We start from the raw sequence: 17,830 nt of genomic DNA on the forward strand, positions 1-17,830 counted from the left end.
CGGATCTGTGGATTTTCCTTTATATGATTTTTATTGGGGCATAAAAGACTACCTCTTGATGTGGCTCTGGCTCTCCGATATCCTCTCTTGATAGTCCGATTTGAAAAACCTCTTTCCTGGAATCTTGTTTTCAAATCCTCAGCTATTCTCAAATTTATTTGAGGTTGAACAGATCCTCTCCATTCTTAGAAACTGCCCAGTTGGGATACCCCTGATAGTTGAGGGTAAATGTGAGGAATCTGCACGTAATAGAGAGTTGACCACTGTGGCCTTACTAAAAACATCAGTCTATATTACCCGTGGTACTCACCTGGATATTGATGTCTAGGAAATCGATTTCCCATCCATATTCATGTGTGTGTTTTATATTGATGTCATTATCATTGAGTTTCTTCATCATGGAGTTTAGTTCTTCCTCAGTTCCTTCCCATATGAACAGGACATCGTCTATGTACTTTATCCAATTATAATTTTTTTCAGTTCCAGGTAGTGGGTCTACCATAAAGATCTCTCTTTCCCATGCTCCCAAGAATAAATTGGCATAAGATGGGGCACAGGTGGCTCTTATGGCAGTCCCCTGGACCTGTAAGAAGAAGCAATCTTTAAAAATGAAATTTTTTTGTTTTAGAATGAATTGAAGCAATACAAGTAATACCTTACATAAATCTTCGGCTAGATTGCTTGTTCTCAAAGCCCGGGAGACTGCCATGAGACCATCCGAATGTCGTATTGAGGTGTACAGAGATTCCACATCTCCAGTAACTATCAGGTAGTTGTCATCCAGGGTCAAACCTTCAAGCCGGTTTAGTGTTGCAGTGGTATCTTTAATATGAGAAGGCAACTCAGCAACCAAGGGTTTTATGTAGAAATCTATTAACTGGCACACCGTCTCACATAAACTTGCATTACCCGAAACTATGGGTCTTCCAGGAGGATCAGTGATGTCTTTATGGATTTTCGGAATAAGGTAGAATGTTGCGATTCTAGGATTCGTCACCATCAGAGATTCATATATATATATTTAGGTATTATTCCCCTGTCCAAAGCTTCCCGTAAGAGTTCTTCAAGCTGTTGAAAAGATGGAAGGGGATTAGATGAAAGTTAGGTGTAGCATGTGGTGTCATTGAGTAATTTAAAAGCCTATTTTTCATACAGACTTTTTGGCCAAATAACAATATTCCTGCTCTTATCTTCTGGTTTTATCTCAACATTTTTCAGAGCTTTCAGTTCTTTAAGTTCTTTACGTTCATCGAATGATAAATTATCCCAGCTTTGATTTCCCACCAGCCTTTCCATATCTTTGCTGACTAAATTAACAAAAACATCAACCGAGGAACATAGATTCAAAGGTGGAAACTTTTGAGATTTTTTCTTCATAGCTGTAGGGAATTTGTTTACCTATTCTTCCATATTGTCCTCCTGTAAAGATTCCAAAGCAGCTAGAATTTCTTGTTACTGTAAAGTGGTTAGGCCATTGCTTTTGATCCATTTTACTATGCAATTTCTTTCAAATCAATTTGCGTGCAAATAAATGTACGTCTTTCATTACTGTAAATAAATCAAAATTATTAGAGGGAGAAAAACTTAAATCTTTGGCTAGAAGACTTAATTGTGCTGAGGTCACTACATGTTGTGACATTAATTAACTGAGGGCTCTCTCCTTTTCGATGTTTGTTATCATATTTCAAATGCTCATCATATTTACCTTTGATTTGTCTGCCCCTTGTCGTTCATAGTTGTTACGGCGCGGGTGTGGACCCACTGGGCCGTACCATGTAGCTGGATAGCAGCTGGCCAAACAGGTACAGTACAAAGTCTATAGTCCAGAAAGGGTACCTGAGGCAATGCAGACAGTAGCGGTGATTCAGGCTGATGATAAGGCTCCGGCAGTAGACGATACCCGGCAGGGTGTGACGCAGTAGAAGCAGCGGAAGACACAACTTGACTTCGACTCTAGACGTCACAGAGGCATGGTAGCACAGGATATAGGGTACAGGCAGCAGGAACGGGTAACACTGGGAACTGGAAAATACTAGGAGACCATTTGCAAGACAAACTTTAGGTACACAACAACGCTCAGGCACTGATCAAGAGGGGAGAGCCCATTTTATAGTCCAGCAGCACTCTGGACTTGATTGCAGATCTCCTGCAATTGTGCACGCACTGGCCCTTTAACGCCGTGCACGCGTGGGTGCACGTGCCCTGCGGGAGACAGTCTCAGATCCAGGAAGTTAGTGCCGACGTCTCACAGGAGGAAGACGCTGCAGGGAACTCACGTGTCCATGGCCGCGGCCGTCAGAGGGTAAGTCAGAACGACGGGCTGCGGCCATAGACATTACAGTATTTCCCCTCTTACGCCCCCTCTTCTTGGGACCAGAGCGGGAGAGAAACTTCTTCACGAGGGTAGGGGCATCGATGTTCTCCTCTGGCTCCCAAGACCTCTCTTCTGGACCGAATCCCCTCCAACCCACCAAATAAAACGTCCTTCCTACCACTTTCTTGGTGGCCAGGATCTCCCTTACTTTGAAAGTCCCTGACGAGCCGCCAGGAGCCACTGCAGAAATAGGAGTCCTGGAGTAGCAGTTCAGGACCACGGGCTTCAGCAGGGAGACATGGAAGAAGTTAGGCATCTTGAGGATAGGAGGCAGCCGAAGCTTGTAAGACACAGGATTAATTTGCAGCAGGATCTCGAAGGGTCCGAGGAACCTGGGAGCAAACTTGCAGGACGGCACCCTCTTCGAATATTCCTGGAAGACAGCCAGACCGTTGTCCCTGGAGAAACTGAAGAGGCTCTCGTCTTCTAGTGTCTGCCTTTCTCGTCATGCGGTAAACCACCAGAAGAATAGAAGATCGGCTCTCCAGAGTTCCAATCTAGGGCTGGGGCATGTAGATGGAGCTAAGGCAAACCCAGCAGCACGGGGTTGACGGCCTTGGGCAGGACAAACAGGGAGATGAGTTCAGAGTGAAGAACTCCCACTTGGAGTTTTAACGGCTTGGTCACAGACAAAACTGGTTCAGGCAAAGGCAGTCCATTTAACGAGGCAACGATCAACAGCCTTTCCAGCTGAACAGTGGGCAACTGAAGAAGATCCACAAGGTCTTGGCAGATAAAATTGGCTACAGAGCCAGAGTCCAGGTACGCAGCGACCGGATGGGACCTCTCGCCAGCGACAATGGTCACAAGAATTAACAATTTGGAGGAGAGTTCTATTAAATGCAGTATCGCCCAGGGTTGTCTCTCCAACCAATCCTAGGTGTTGGGGTTTTTTGGCTTCTGGGGACACAGACGCACGACATGACCAGCGAGGCCGCAATATAGAAAGTCCAGGGATCCGTCTGCGCTGTTTCTCTTGAACTGACAGTTTAAGCCGATCCACCTGCATCGGAACCTCGGGTGGAGCAGTAGAAGGCAAGAGGGGTTGCTGGAAGTTGGACGCCAATCTAGGAAGCGGTCTCTTCTGTCGAACTTCTTGAGATCTCTCTCTGAGCCTTATGTCTGCTCGAGTAGCAAGTAGAATCAGGTCGTCCAAGGCAGGTGGTAGATCTCGAGCAGCAAGTTCGTCCTTGATCTTGGGCGATAGACCATGCCAGAAGGATGCTTCCAAGGCCTCATTGTTCCAGGACAGTTCTCCTGCCAGGGTCTGGAACTGGATGGTGTATTCGCCCACGGAGACGCCCTCCTGGCGAAGGTTAGAGATAATAGTGGCTGCCGACGAGACTCGTCCAGGCTCCTCAAATACAGTACGGAATAACCGCACAAACCCCTGGAAGTCTCAGGTCCCTATTGTTCCCAGATTATGGTCACCCACGCCAAGGCCTTGCTGGCAAGTAGAGACAAAATGAAGGCGATCCTGTCTCCGTCCGAAGGAAATACTCGGGCGTCCAGAGTGAAGTGGATATGGCATTGGTTCAGAAACCCCCTGCACGTACTTGCGTCTCCATGGAACCGAGGTGGCAATGGCAGCGAGAACCGAGGATCTGAACCAGAGTTGCCAGGAGGTGTAGCAGGAGGGTCGATCAGAGGAGATTGAATAGGAGCGGAGAAGGAAGTAGCTAGCGCCCCTAGCTGCTGTGCCATGGAGTCTACTGCCACAAGAAGTTGATCCTGTCGTGCTCGCAGATCCTGCAGGTCCGCCTGCATGGCTTGGGAGGGTGACATGCCCTTGAATTGACCAGCGGGGTCCATGGCCTGAGCGTATGGTCACGCCGCGGGGTGTGGACCCACTGGGCCGTACCGCATAGCGGGATAGCAGCTGGCCAAACAGGTGCAGTACAAAGTCTGTAGTCCAGAAAGGGTACCTGAGGCAATGCAGACAGTAGCAGTGATTCAGGCTGAAGATAAGGCTCCGGCACTAGACGACACCCGGCAGGGTTTGACGCAGTAGATGCAGCGGAAGGCACAACTTGACTTAGACTTTAGACGGCACAGAGGCACGGTAGCACAGGATACAGGGTACAGGCAGCAGGAAAGGGTAACACTGGGAACTGGAATACACTAGGAAACTTTATGTACACAACAACGCTCAGGCACTGATCAAGAAGGCAGAGCCCTTTTTATAGTCCAGCAGCACTCTGGACTTGATTGCAGATCTCCTGCAATTGTGCGTGCACTGGCCCTTTAAGGCCGTGCACGCGCGGGTGCGCGCGCCCTGCGGGAGACCGTCTCAGATCCAGGAAGTGAGTGTCGGCGTCTCACAGGAGGAAGACGCTGCAGGGAACTCACGTGTCCATGGCCGCGGCCGTCAGAGGGTAAGTCAGAACGACGGGCCGTGGCCATAGACGTTACAATAATGATTAGGTCTAGATCTTTGTGGAGCAGCACTGATTGAGCTAATACTCTCAGTGGTTGATGTACTAGATGACATAGAAGTCGATCTTGATCTAGATGTCAAAGTTCTTTTTTGCCATCTATAGACCCTATTTTACTCATAATAATTGATATCTCTTTGTAATTTCTTTGTTTTCACTTCACGGAATTCCTTTTCCCAAATTGAAAAGTCATTCTCAAAATCTTGGTAAAATATTTTTGTGCGTTCAGGTTTAAAATCCCTGTTTCGAATTGTTTTTGTAATTGTTCAATCTGCATTTCCAGCACTTTGATATCAATTGTGTTAGCCTCAATAATTAGTTGTATAAGAGTGCGGGTACATTGAGTGACTGTTTCTTCCCATTTTTGTTTGATTGCCAGATTATCCATCCCAACATTGGGGGGCGTTTCGGATACGGAGACTTCTAGGGAGTATATTTTTCAACAAATAATTTTTAAGGGAAGCTTTGTTCCATCATAGTTTAGTTTTCTTATGCCAAGCTTCCTTCAAGGTATTTATTAACTCTTTGCCTTTCTGTATATCTTCCGTTAAAAATAATGTTGACCCATCTTTGAACAATTTCATTACTTGTACTTGCCACGCCTGTTCACGGGCCTTAAAGTCCATTTAGATTCACCGGACCTCTCAACTGTGAAAAACACACAGATAAATAGGATCCAGAACACGTGTTGCTAGCTATTCAATAGCGCACGCTACTCATTGGTCCACAAATAAAAAAAAGTTTTATTATTGAGGGCACTTGTGGCTGTTGTGAAAGGAGTGCTGTGTGTCACAGAGGAATGCAGTAGGCAGGGGACACATCAGATGGAGAAATGAAATGCATCATGGGATCTGTAGTTTACTGAGCGCGCTGAAATGACAAGTCCAGCCTATTATCCAGAAGTATGTCAGTGGCTACAGCATTACATCGGGGATGGGTGAGTAACACTAACTTGGTTTACTGCAGGGAAAGTAGTTTGATCGTTATATAAATATATATATATATTTTTGTTTTCCTTTTTTTACATGCTCCCCAGATAACCCATTTAAAGCTAGCCTTGGATATGAGATAATTGTTGGCTGAAACAAACAATAAAACAGTTTTCTTTCCAGTTATTGGCCATTAATTGACCTAATGCTTATAGACAATCTGTCCAAAAATTTTTATAGTGTTTTATCATTTTCCTTACTGTTTCATAACAAACATCCAATAACAATTTGTTCTTTCTCGTTCGTTACATTGGGGGACACGGACCGTGGGTATATGCTGTTGCCACTAGGAGGCTTGACACTAAGAAATGAGAAAGTGGCCCCTCCTACAGAATATACCCTGGCTACAGACACTGAGCTATTCAGTCTTAGCTTAGTTTCTGTAGGAGGCAGACACTCCTGCTACTGCAGCAGTCTTTACCCTGCAGATGCCCTAGCTTTATTCTCTGTAGAAGTGTGTCTTTTTCCTAGCAGACCTAGATGAAAGCAGCGATTACTTCCTAAGGGAGTAGTTTATGCAGAGCAGTAGCTTGTGGTTTTATGGTTTCTCTACTCCCACAGGTTTTTTTTGCAAGTGTATGGTCTAGTGACCTTTACTGCCATTTCTGACCCTAAAGGAGAAGCTTCAGGCCAAATGTAGTACCAAGTTTCCTTGTAATCAGCCTACTTCCCTATGGGATGCATGCCGGCCTCCTGGCCAAAAGCATGTGACTCCTGCACCCCCAGTGTTGCTCACGCAAGGTATGGTGGCTTTTTATCCGAAGTAGGCCAGTTCTTTTTACAGAACTGTTGGTAGCTTAGCGAACATCGCTCAATCCATGATGGGCATGATGACAAATTTTTCTGCCCAATCTCCCCTGGACTCTACGTCCACGTCTTCCTCACGTGGCAGGCCCCTAATGCGGACCGCTGGACTGACTTCACTTTCACCGGCCCCTTCTGCCTCACCTCCCCCTCCAGAGTTACAGTCTAGTGCCTCCTTTCCCCCTAGAGGTATAATTCGGAGGGGAAACTTTCTGATTCCGACTTGGATTCAGTGAACAAGACCCTCTCCCCACTTCTGTTGAGGTACTTATTAGGGCTGTCCATGACACTTTATAGGTCACTGATTCCACACCCTCTCCTTTCCCTAAATTAGCTTCCTTTCTTCAGCCTCAACGGTCCCAGAGTTTTTTTTCCCAGCTCATTCTGAATTTGAAGATATCGGTTTCATGAAATATAAACTCACGGACAAGAAGTTCTTTCACTCTAGCCTGTTGGATGTCCTCTATGCTTTTTTAAGAAGAAGCCTCTTCCAAGTGGGATAAGTGTCCAGTGGTAGACCACCTTGTTTCCCATCTGGCCAAAGCCTCTTCCTTGGATCGCCATGTGGAATCTGTCAAGGCCGTGGTCGCGGACTGCTGCCTTCCACTCCTTGCCTGAGGGTTGTTGTCTACCCATGTTCATATTGCAAATGGTCCCTTAGTTGATACTTGCTCCCAGTGTTCCCGTACCCTGCTTCCTGTTTCACGTGCTGATTTCTTCCTGAGGCTTTCCAGTGTTGGAGTCGTGTTGTCGTCTACCTAGTCTGCTGTTATCTACCACGTCTGGTTGCACCTGTCACGCTAGCTGCTATACACCACATCTGGTGTCATCTGCAACTCCTGGTATCATCCGCCACGTTTGGCACTACCTGCCACATCTAGTCCCATCCGTACAACTGTCCGGACTATCTCGGGTGCCCTTGTGCTACAAACTTTTGTATAGACTTTGCATAGACTGTGACTTGGCCAGCTGCCTCTTCGCTACAATGGAGCGGCCTAGTGGGTCCACATACCCCTAGTTCGTGACAGAAACCTTTGCCATGTCCGCATTTGAGGCCTCCAGCTACACTTTAGGCCCAATTTTTGCCTCAGTTTGGGTCACTTGTCACTGAATGGGCTCACAAACTCCGTCATGGCGTAGTCTCATCACGATGCGTCCAAGTACCTATCTGAATCTTTTCTTGACGCTGCCCGTGTGGTAGCTTGAGCATCAGATTTTACCATTGCTATCCGCAGGACAACCTGGCGTAAAGCTTGGTCTGCAGATACGGCTACCAAGCGGCCCCTGACTGCGCTTTCTTTTTCAGGATGCCGACTCTTCGGGACCAGATTGGATAAGGTCCCCTCAGAGGAAACTGGTGGCAAGAGCACTCACCTCCAACAAAACAGGGTCAAGCGGACCACTGCTGTCAAGAAGGCAGGTCCTCGTTTTTGGTCTTTTCGTGGGTTCACCATTATTCATTCTTCCAGATTGCACTCACCAGAACCAGAAGGCCAAACCCTCCTTTAAGTCTGGCCCCTGGCGACCCCAAGCTCAGACTGCCAAGGCTGTAGCCGGTAGGTCCGCTTCCGCCTAAAGGTCCGCCCCCACGCCATTCAGTTCGAGTGTGGGGCAGGCTTTTGCACTTCAAGGACGTCTGGCTCTCCCATCAAATTTTCCAGCATTCCTCCAGAGTGTTTCTTTCAGTCAACTAATCCTAAGTTCCCCTCCAGGACGGCTGCCTTTTTTCGAGCAATCGATCCTGCATCTTCAAGGCGTTGTCAGGTACCCCTGCCCAAAGATTTTGGGGGTTCCACGCCAAATTTTTAATCGTCCCGAAAAAGGACGGCTCAGTTCGTCCTAATCTGAATCGAAAGCGTCTCAACGCATATGTCAGGGTCCGCCATTTCCACATGGAATCCCTTCGATCGATCATCGCTTCCATGATGCAGGGGGAGTTTCTTTCTTCCGTGAGCATCAAGGATGCGTATGTGCATGTGCCTATTTGCCAGACTCACCAGCACTTTATGTGCTTTACAGTGCTGTCTGTCACGTCATTACCAATTTTTGGCTTATCCTTTCAGCCTGGCTATGGTCCTAAGTGTTTTTACTAATGTTTTTTTCGGTCGTGATGGCCCTCCTTCGGACCCGTGGGTTGTCGGTCACCCCATACCTCGACGATGTCCAGAGAGGACAACGAAACGGCGCTCCGGATCACTCTTGACACCCTGTGTCGGTTTGGTTGGATTGTCAACCGCTCGATATCTTGCCTGTTTCCATCCCAGCAGCAAATGTTCCTGCGCATGGCTTTCGATACTTTGTCTGCAAGAGTCGTCCTTCTTCTGGAATGACTATCGGTCCTTCAGAACAGAATTTGTTCATTGCGGACGACCGCTCCGATATTGCTCTGCCTCTGCATGAGGGTTCTTGAAACTATGGTGGCTTTGTTTGAGACCATCTCCTTTGCGCAGTTTTACTAGCAGGCAAACCTCTCCGGGTGGAACCATACCCTTTGACTCCTTGGATCGTCATTTTGTCCTTCTCACAGTCCGTCGATCGCTTCAGTGGTGGATCTCACTTCTTTACTGGAAAGTGTTTTTTTCTGGATGCATTGACTTCCAGCATAGTGCAGGATATAAGGACTCTATCGTGGGAATATTAAGTGCCATCGGCTGCAGACCGCAACACTCAACCCACATTTAAATTCTAGAGAGTCAGCAGGACATATATTAAAATACAGGTAGAAGCTTCTACCTGTATTTTAATATATGTCCTGCTGACTCTCTAGAATTTAAATGTGGGTTGAGTGTTGCGGTCTGCAGCCGATGGCACTTAATATTCCCACGATAGAGTTCTTATATCCTGCACTATACTGATTCCTGTCAGCAATGGACTTTAACTTTTAACCTCTATGTAGTCTGTCTTTTATTGCAAATCTAATAATAACGTTGTTATCTTGCTGAATGATAGTTGGAAAACAGGGCCTTCCTTGCCGGCAGGCAATTTTTTTAATTTAACTGTATCACGCCCACCAACTATTTGGGTCCTTCCCCTTTGTTCCTATTTTTAAAAACGGCTCTAGGTCTTCCCCGGGTAATTATAGACCAGTAAGCTTAACATCTATCGTGGGGAAAATATTTGAGGGGCTATTGAGGGACTATACACAGGATTATGTGACAAAAAATTGTATTATAAATGACAGACAGCACGGTTTTACTAAGGACAGAAGCTGTCAAACCAACCTGATTTGTTTTTATGAAGAGATGAGCAGAAGCCTAGCCAGAGGGGTCGCTGTGGATATAGTGTTTTTGGACTTTGCAAATGCATTTGACACTGTCCCTCATAGACGTTTAATGGGTAAATTAGGGTCTATAGGTTTAGAAAGTATAGTTTGTAATTGGATTGAAAATTGGGTCAAGGACCTTATCCAGAGAGTTATGGTCAATGATTCCTACTCTGAATGGTCCCCGGTTATAAGTGGTGTACCCCAGGGTTCTGTGCTGGGACCACTATTATTCAACTTTATTAATGATATAGAGGATGGGATCAATAGCACTATTTCTATTTTTGCATATGACACCAAGCTATGTAGTATTGTTCAATCTATGGAGTATGTTTGTAAATTGCAAGCTGATTTGAACACACTAAGTGTTTGGGCATCCACTTGGCAAATTAAGTTTAATGTAGAAAATGTAAAGTTATGCATCTGTGTACCAACAATCTGCATGCGTCATATGTCCTAGGGTGAGCTGTACTGGGGAGTCGCTTGTTGAGAAGGATCTGGGTGTACTAGTAGATCATAAACTAAATGACAGCATGCAATGTCAATCAGCTGCTTCAAAGGCCAGCAAGATATTGTCGTGTATTAAGAGGCATAGACTCGCGGGACAGGGATATAATATTACCACTTTACAAAGCATTAGTGAGGCCTCATCTAGAATATGCAGTTCAGTTCTGGGCTCCAGTTCATAGATAGGATGCCCTGGAGTTGGAAAAAATACAAAGAAGAGCAACGAAGCTAATAAGGGGCATAGAGAATCTAAGTTATGAGGAAAGATTAAAATAATTAAACCTATTTAGCCTTGAAAAAAGACGACTAAGGGGGATATGATTAACTTATATAAATATATTAATGGCACACACTAAAATATGGTGAAATCCTGTTCCATGTAAAACCACCTAAAAAAACAAGGGGACAGTCCCTCCGTCTGGAGAAAAAAAGGTTCAATCTGCAGAGGCGACAAGCCATCTTTACTGTCAGAACTGTGAATCTATGGAGTCCGCAGGAGCTGCTCACAGTAGCTACAGTAGATGGCTTTAAAAAAGGCTTAGATAATTTCCTAGAACAAAAAAATATTTGCTCCTATTTGTAGAAATGTTTCTCTTCCCTTTTTTCATCTCTTGGTTGAACTTGATGGACATGTGTCTTTTATTCAACCGTACTAATTATGTAACAAGGCGGTGCTCCGCACGCTGCTTTCCTTTTTGCCTAAGGATGTTTCCTAAGGTTGTTTCAGCTTTTCACATGAATGAGGACATAATTTTGCCATCCTTTCATTCCCTCCACAACCTGGATGTTGTCTGTGCTTAGCGGACTTACCTTTCTGTCACTGCTTCCTTCCAGAGGTCGTATTCCTTGTTCATCTTTGCGGGGGGTCCCAGGAAACTATTGGCGGCCTCAAAGGCCACTATTGCTTGCTGGATTCAAATGATTATTCACCAGGCCTACTGGTTTCTGGGTAAGGTTCTCCCTTTTCATATCACGGCCTACTCTACCAAAGCGAATGGGGCTACCTTGGCTGTGTGCCATCAGGCCTCTGCCCTTCAAGTGTTCAAGGCGGCCACATGGTATTCCTTGCACACTTTTGTTAAGTTCTATCAGGTACACATTTTTGCCCCCTCAGATGCTTCCCTGGATCGCAAGGCCTTGCCGGCATCTTGGAAATAGGTGACTATGTCCTGCATTGTTCCCACCGGTGGTGACTGCTCTAGGACGTCTCAGTGTCCCCCAATGTAGCAAAAGAGAAAACAGGATTTTTTAAATACTCATTGTAAAATCCTTTGCGCCTCCAGTTTATTGGGGGACACAGCTCCCTTCCATTGTATTTTAACCCCTTCCCTCTTTGGCCACTTTTGACCTTCCTGACAGCCTCATTTTTCAAATCTGACATGTTTCACTTTATGTGGTAATAACTTCGGAATGCTTTCACCTATCCAAGCGATTCTGAGATTGTTTTCTCATGACACATTGGACCTTATGTTACTGGCAAAATTGGCTCGATATATTCAGTATTTAATTGTGAAAAACACCAAATTTTTTTAAAAAATTGCAAAAATGGTATCTGCTTGTAAGACAGGCAGTTATACCACATGAAATTGTTGCTAATTAACATCCGCCATATGTCTACTTTAGATTAGCACCGGTTTTGAACATCCTTTTATTTTTCTAGGATGTTACATGGCTTAGAACTTTAGCTGCAATTTCTCACATATTCAAGAAAATTTAAAAAGCCTCTTTTTACAGGGGCCAGTTCAGTTGTGAAGTGGCTTTGAGGGCCTTATATATTGGAAATCTACAATAAGTCATCACATTTTAAAAACTTCACCCCTCAAAGTATTCAAAACGGCATATAGAAAGTTTCTTAACCCTTTAGACATTTTACAGGACTTAAAGCAACTTAGAGGTGAAATTTACAAGATTCATTTTTTTTTTTGCAGAAATTAATTTTGAATCTGTAAAGGATCTGCCAGGTACTACGTCTGTGTAATACTCCCGGGATTAATCAGTCGACACCTGAGGCCAGACCTCTTAGACTGACACCGGCTCCCACCAACCAGGGTGGCAGGCTCAGGAGTGGGAGAGCCTATCGCGGCCCGGTCAGTCGGAGTTAGCTCCGCCCCCTGTCCATTTATACCTGCCGTGTTCTCTTCCTCAGTGCTTGTTATTCTTCTTGGATTCCTGGCCCCACTGCTGCTTGCTCCAGCCTGCTTCTGCCTTGCTTCAGTTCCGCTTATCCTGCTTCGCTTTGCCCCTGGCTTGCTTCCTGCTCCGTGCTCTCGTTGGTATACTCCACTACATCCTGATCCTGACTGACTCATTCACCGCTCCGTTTCCTTACGGCATTCCGTGGGCTACTGCCCCTTCCCTTGCGTGTTCCCTGTTTGTACTCCCTTGCACTTAGACAGCGTAGGGACCGCCGCCAAGTTGTACCCCGTCGCCTAGGGCAGGTCGTTGCAAGTAGGCAGGGACAGGGAGGTGGGTAGATTAGGGCTCACTTGTTCCCTTCACCTCCTTCCTGCCATTACAGAATCCATTTTTTTTTGTAACACAGAAATTTTTAGCAGAGAAATGCAACTCCATATGTATTTCCCTGATTCTGCAGAAATATCCCACAAGTTGTCCTAGTCTGCTTATGGACTGAAGCACAGGCCTCAGAAGCAAAGAGCACCTAGAGGATTTTGGGCCTTTTTTTTTTTTATTAGAAAATATTTTAGGCACCACAGGAACCCCCAGAGATCTTACAGAAATTATTTGGAAAATTGCATAAGTTTTCATTACACAGAGAAAAACATGTATTTGCTAATACCAAAATACCCCTTTAACAAATACAGAATTCTTTTGCTCTCGCTCAAATAATGTAATCACATTTTACAAAATTCAAGTAGAAGCCATGTAGAAGACATTAGGTGAAACCATTTTAATGAAGTTGTAATTTTTTACTTATTTCTTCTCACTGCAGGAGATGGAGCTGCTGTCCTTTTGCGCTCCTTAGAGCCAATTGAAGGTCTTGATACAATGAGAAAGTTCAGAAATGTCAAAAGAAACGGAAAGAAACCACTAAAAGATAAAGAACTTTGTAACGGACCCTCAAAACTTTGCCAGGCATTTGCTATTGAAAAGAGTTTTGACCAACAAGACTTTGCAAATGACCAGAACACATGGCTGGAAGCTGGGCCAGAAATACTAGAGGGGAACATTGTATCTTGTGCACGCATAGGGATTAGAAATGCCAGAGAATGGACTCAAAAGCCTCTGCGTTTTTATGTCAGAGACAACAAGTATGTCAGTGTGCGGAACAAAACTGCAGAGACTAGTGTAGACACAGACTTTGATACATAATATGCATATGAATATTCATTAAAAGGATTTAACGGAAACACAAAAACTGATTTCATAATAACACTAGTTTGCATCAGCGTGCTATTTTTGACTGGATCTGCGATGGAGATCCTTAACGGAACCTCCAATGTAGATGTGAACTTAGCCTAACGTATGTAATATACAGTGATTTTAAAGGCTTTCTACTATATAGCAAGACATAGAGTCACGCAATTTTATTAGCTAAAGGTAGGAAACAATGCTTCACAGGTTTTAATATGTATATATTATGTATTTTATGTTGTATAGTTTCCAGATGTAAATGAATGTTATAAATAATGCTGATGGCTCCATGCAGAATAATTGTTAGGAAGAACAACATGCAAAGCTGGATTTAGATCTCAGTAGCCTATATGCACAGATTGTAGACTTCTCCCATCAAGTAGGCCACAAGTCATGTATGCCATTAAATGTTTGTTTGCTCTTACAAAATAAAACAGAACATTGCATTGCACTTCTCACAATACCTAGCACCCTCTGCAGCCTTCCCCTGGTGCCTCCCTGAGTGTCCTCCTTTAACCCCCATTGTACTGAGTCCCTAATTAACAATTAAATAACATTTATGTATGAACTCGCATTATTTAGTGTATTCTTATGAACATTTTCCCTTTATCAGGTGTCCTTCCCCCAGGGCTACCTATAGGCACAAGTTCCCACCTGTGCTTTACATCTGAGTTTCAACCCTAAAGATGCTGGACCATTGGAAATTATTATTATGCAGCCGGAATGCTTTTCAATGCCGATATGATGGCATTAGGACAGTGATGTGCTCAATATATCCAACCGCATTCTGGATATGCTCAAGCTAAGATCTTGGAAATGTGTAATCCAGTGGAACGAAGGTATTGCTGCAGTTTTCCATAGAGACATTTCTAATAATATTTTCTAGCACTGTTTACAGTAGTGCCAAAACACACATGTATAAGTTCTGTGGTTTTCGAACAACTAAAATGGTAAAATACACAGATAAATGCAGATATTGAATCCAGATTGTTTTGTTCCTATTTATATCTGTATTGTGTCTCTTTGTTTTTGGTGAAATTAAGAGAATAACTGACACATCCAGTCACCTATTGTATTTTGGGGCATTGCACATAACAACTGCACTGACATTAGCTCAGTATTTAGTACCATGCACATATGAAACTTATAAAGCATATTTTCTAGTCTATACTAGGGTAAGTGCTATACAGTTACATCCATACATGCATACATAAATTATATATTTCCCTTAAAGGCAATGTGTTGCCAGAAAAACATGTGTTTTTTTTTAAAATTAAACATGTAGTGTGAGGGTGATTAAACATTGTTCAAATTTTTTTTATTTTTTTCACTAGTCAGGAAATATTATAAATTAATTCTAATTTATAATATTACCCATTTCTGGTCACTAGATGGAGCTATTCCCAAAATTGCAGCATTGCAACATTGGGTGAAAAGCCCTCGCTCTAGTGAGCTCTCAGCATCCCCCCCTCCTTTATCCTGGCTAGTGCCGGGATAAACGAGGGGTTTGAACGGTGTAACCTCCTACACTGTGTGTCGCCATTTTTTGAGCTAACACACAGTGTAGTAGGTTTACATACAGTAGTAAACACACACAAACACGGAACATACATTTAAATCTCTTACCTGCTCCTGCCGCCGCAGCTCCCTCCGGCCCGTCCGCTCCGTCTGCTGCAAGTGCACAAGTCCGGAAGCCGCGACCGGAAGTAGTAATATTTCCGGTCCACAGGAAAATGGCGCCGGACGGCGCCAATTTCAAATTGGACTGTGTGGGAGCGGCGCATGCGCAGTTCCCACACAGACGCCGTACACACAAGTGAATGGGACGGGAGCCGTTCACAGTCCCTATGGGACTGTGGCTGCCGTATTCCATGTCTGTATGTGTCGTTAATCGACACATACAGAAATGGAACAAAAAATGGCAGCCCCCATAGGGAAGAAAAAGTGTAAGAAATAAGAAAAAGTAAAACACAAACACACAAATAAATATAAACGTTTTTAATAAAGCACTAACATCTTTAACATATAAAAAAATAATTTGTGATGACACTGTTCCTTTAAGCCCTGCAGCAGCACAATAATGGGTTATCTCTGCCCCTGTGAACTAGTAGGACAGATGGAATTTTTAATTTAATCAACTAGTCTCCTCCATACAAAAGGACGTTTAACCCCTCGTATCATGGGTTTGCACTGCTTGTTTGCATTGTGTTACTGTTTTCATTTATTATGCTCAACTTCTGACATTCCTGGGAGATGTACTAAGGGTGTTATAACCCCTTCCCTCTTTGGCCAATTTTTCAAATCTGACGTTTCGCTTTATGTGGTAATAACTTTGGAATGCTTTTTTTTATCCAAGCGATTCTGAGATTGTTTGTTTTCTTGTGACAAATTGGATTTTGTTACTGGCAAAATTTGCTCGATACATTCAGTATATAATTGTGAAAAACACGTTAAATGTATCTGCTTGTAAGACAGGCAGTTATACCACACAAAATTATTGCTAATTAACATCCCCATATGTCTACTTTAGATTGGCATAGATTTTTGAACATCCTTTTCTTTTTCTAGGACGTTACAAGGCTGAGAACTTTAGCAGAAATTTCTCACATTTTGAAGAAAAGGCTATTTTTACAGGGGCCAGTTCAGTTGTGAAGTGGCTTTGAGGGCCTTATATATTAGAAACCCCCAATAAGTCACCCTATTTTAAATACTTCACTCCTCAAAGTATTCAAAACAGCACTTAGAAAGTTTCCTAACCCCTTAGACGTTTCACAGGAATTAAAGCAAAGTAGAGGTGAAATTTACAAATTGTAATTTTTTTTTTGCAGAAATTCATTTTTAATCCTTTTTTTTTTTATAGCACAGAAAGTTTTACCAGAGAAATGCAACTCAATATTTATTGCCCAAGGTCTGCAGATTTAGGAAATATCCCACATGTGGCCCTATTGTGGTAATGTACTGAAGCACAGGCCTCAGAAGCGAAGGAGCACCGAGAAGATTTGGGGCCTTCTTTTTATTAGAATATATTTTAGGCACCATGTCAAGTTTGAAGAGGTCTTGCGGTGCCAAAATGGTGGAAATCCCCCAAAAGTGACCCCATTTGGGAAACTACACACCTTAAGGAAATTATCTAGAGGTATATAGAGCATTTTGACCCCACAGGTTTATTGCAGAAATTATTTGAAGTAGGCCGTAAAAATTTAAATCAAATTTTTTTCAAAGAAAATGTAGGTTTAGCTAATATTTTTTAATTTCCACAAGGACTAAAGGGGAAAAAGCACCGCAACATTTGTAAAGAAATTTCTCCCGAGTAAAACAATACCCCACATATGGTCATAAACGGCTGTTTGGACACACGGCAGGGTTTAGAAGGGAAAGAGAGCTATTTGGATTTGGAGATCAAATTTAGTCGGAATGGTTTGCGGAGGCCATGTCACATTTGCAAAGCCCCTGAGGGGACATAGCAGTGGGAAAACCCCCACAAGTGACCCCATTTTGGAAACTACACCCATTGAGGAAATTATCTAGATGTATAGTGAGAATTTAGACCGCACAGGTTTTTTGCAGAAATTATTGGAATTAGGCCGTAAAAATGAAAATCTACATTTTTTAAAAGAAAATGTAGGTTTCGCTAATATGTTTTCATTTCCACAAAGACTAAAGGGGAAAAAGGACCGCAAAATTTGTAAAGCAATTTCTTCCAAGTAAAACAATACCCCACATGTGGTCATAAACAGATGTTTGGACACACTGCAGGGCTTAGAAGTGAAAGAGGCCATTTGACTTTTGGAGATCACATTTAGCAGGAATGGCTTTCGGAGGCCATGTCACATTTGCAAAGCCCCTGAGGGGACAAAATCATGTGATCATAGTCCATTTAGGAAACTACACCCCTTGAGGAATTAATCTAGTGGTGTAGTGAGCATTTTGACCCCACAGGTGTTTCATAGAATTTATTAGAATTGAGCAGTGAAAATAAACACAATCCGTTTTCTTCAGTAAGTCGTAGCTTCAGCTCAACATTTTTCATTTTCCGAACAAATAAAGGAAAAAAAGAACCGCAACATTTGTAAAGCAATTTCTCCAG

General features: G+C 43.6%; 1 protein-coding gene across 2 annotated transcripts in view; it reads left to right on the forward strand.

Annotated features, from left to right (window-relative positions):
- Positions 1-14,311, forward strand: part of MPG (N-methylpurine DNA glycosylase) — a 45,226-nt gene extending 30,915 nt beyond the window's left edge. For both annotated transcript variants that reach the window (XM_075830049.1, XM_075830050.1), the window contains exon 4: positions 13,322-14,311. In XM_075830049.1, coding sequence (XP_075686164.1) covers positions 13,322-13,701 — 380 coding nt within the window. In that variant the 3' untranslated portion in view covers positions 13,702-14,311. The remainder of the gene's footprint in view (positions 1-13,321) is intronic.
- Positions 14,312-17,830: the final 3,519 nt, after the last annotated feature.

This window comes from Rhinoderma darwinii, chromosome 6 (assembly GCF_050947455.1).
Source record: "Rhinoderma darwinii isolate aRhiDar2 chromosome 6, aRhiDar2.hap1, whole genome shotgun sequence".
NCBI lineage: Eukaryota > Metazoa > Chordata > Amphibia > Anura > Rhinodermatidae > Rhinoderma > Rhinoderma darwinii.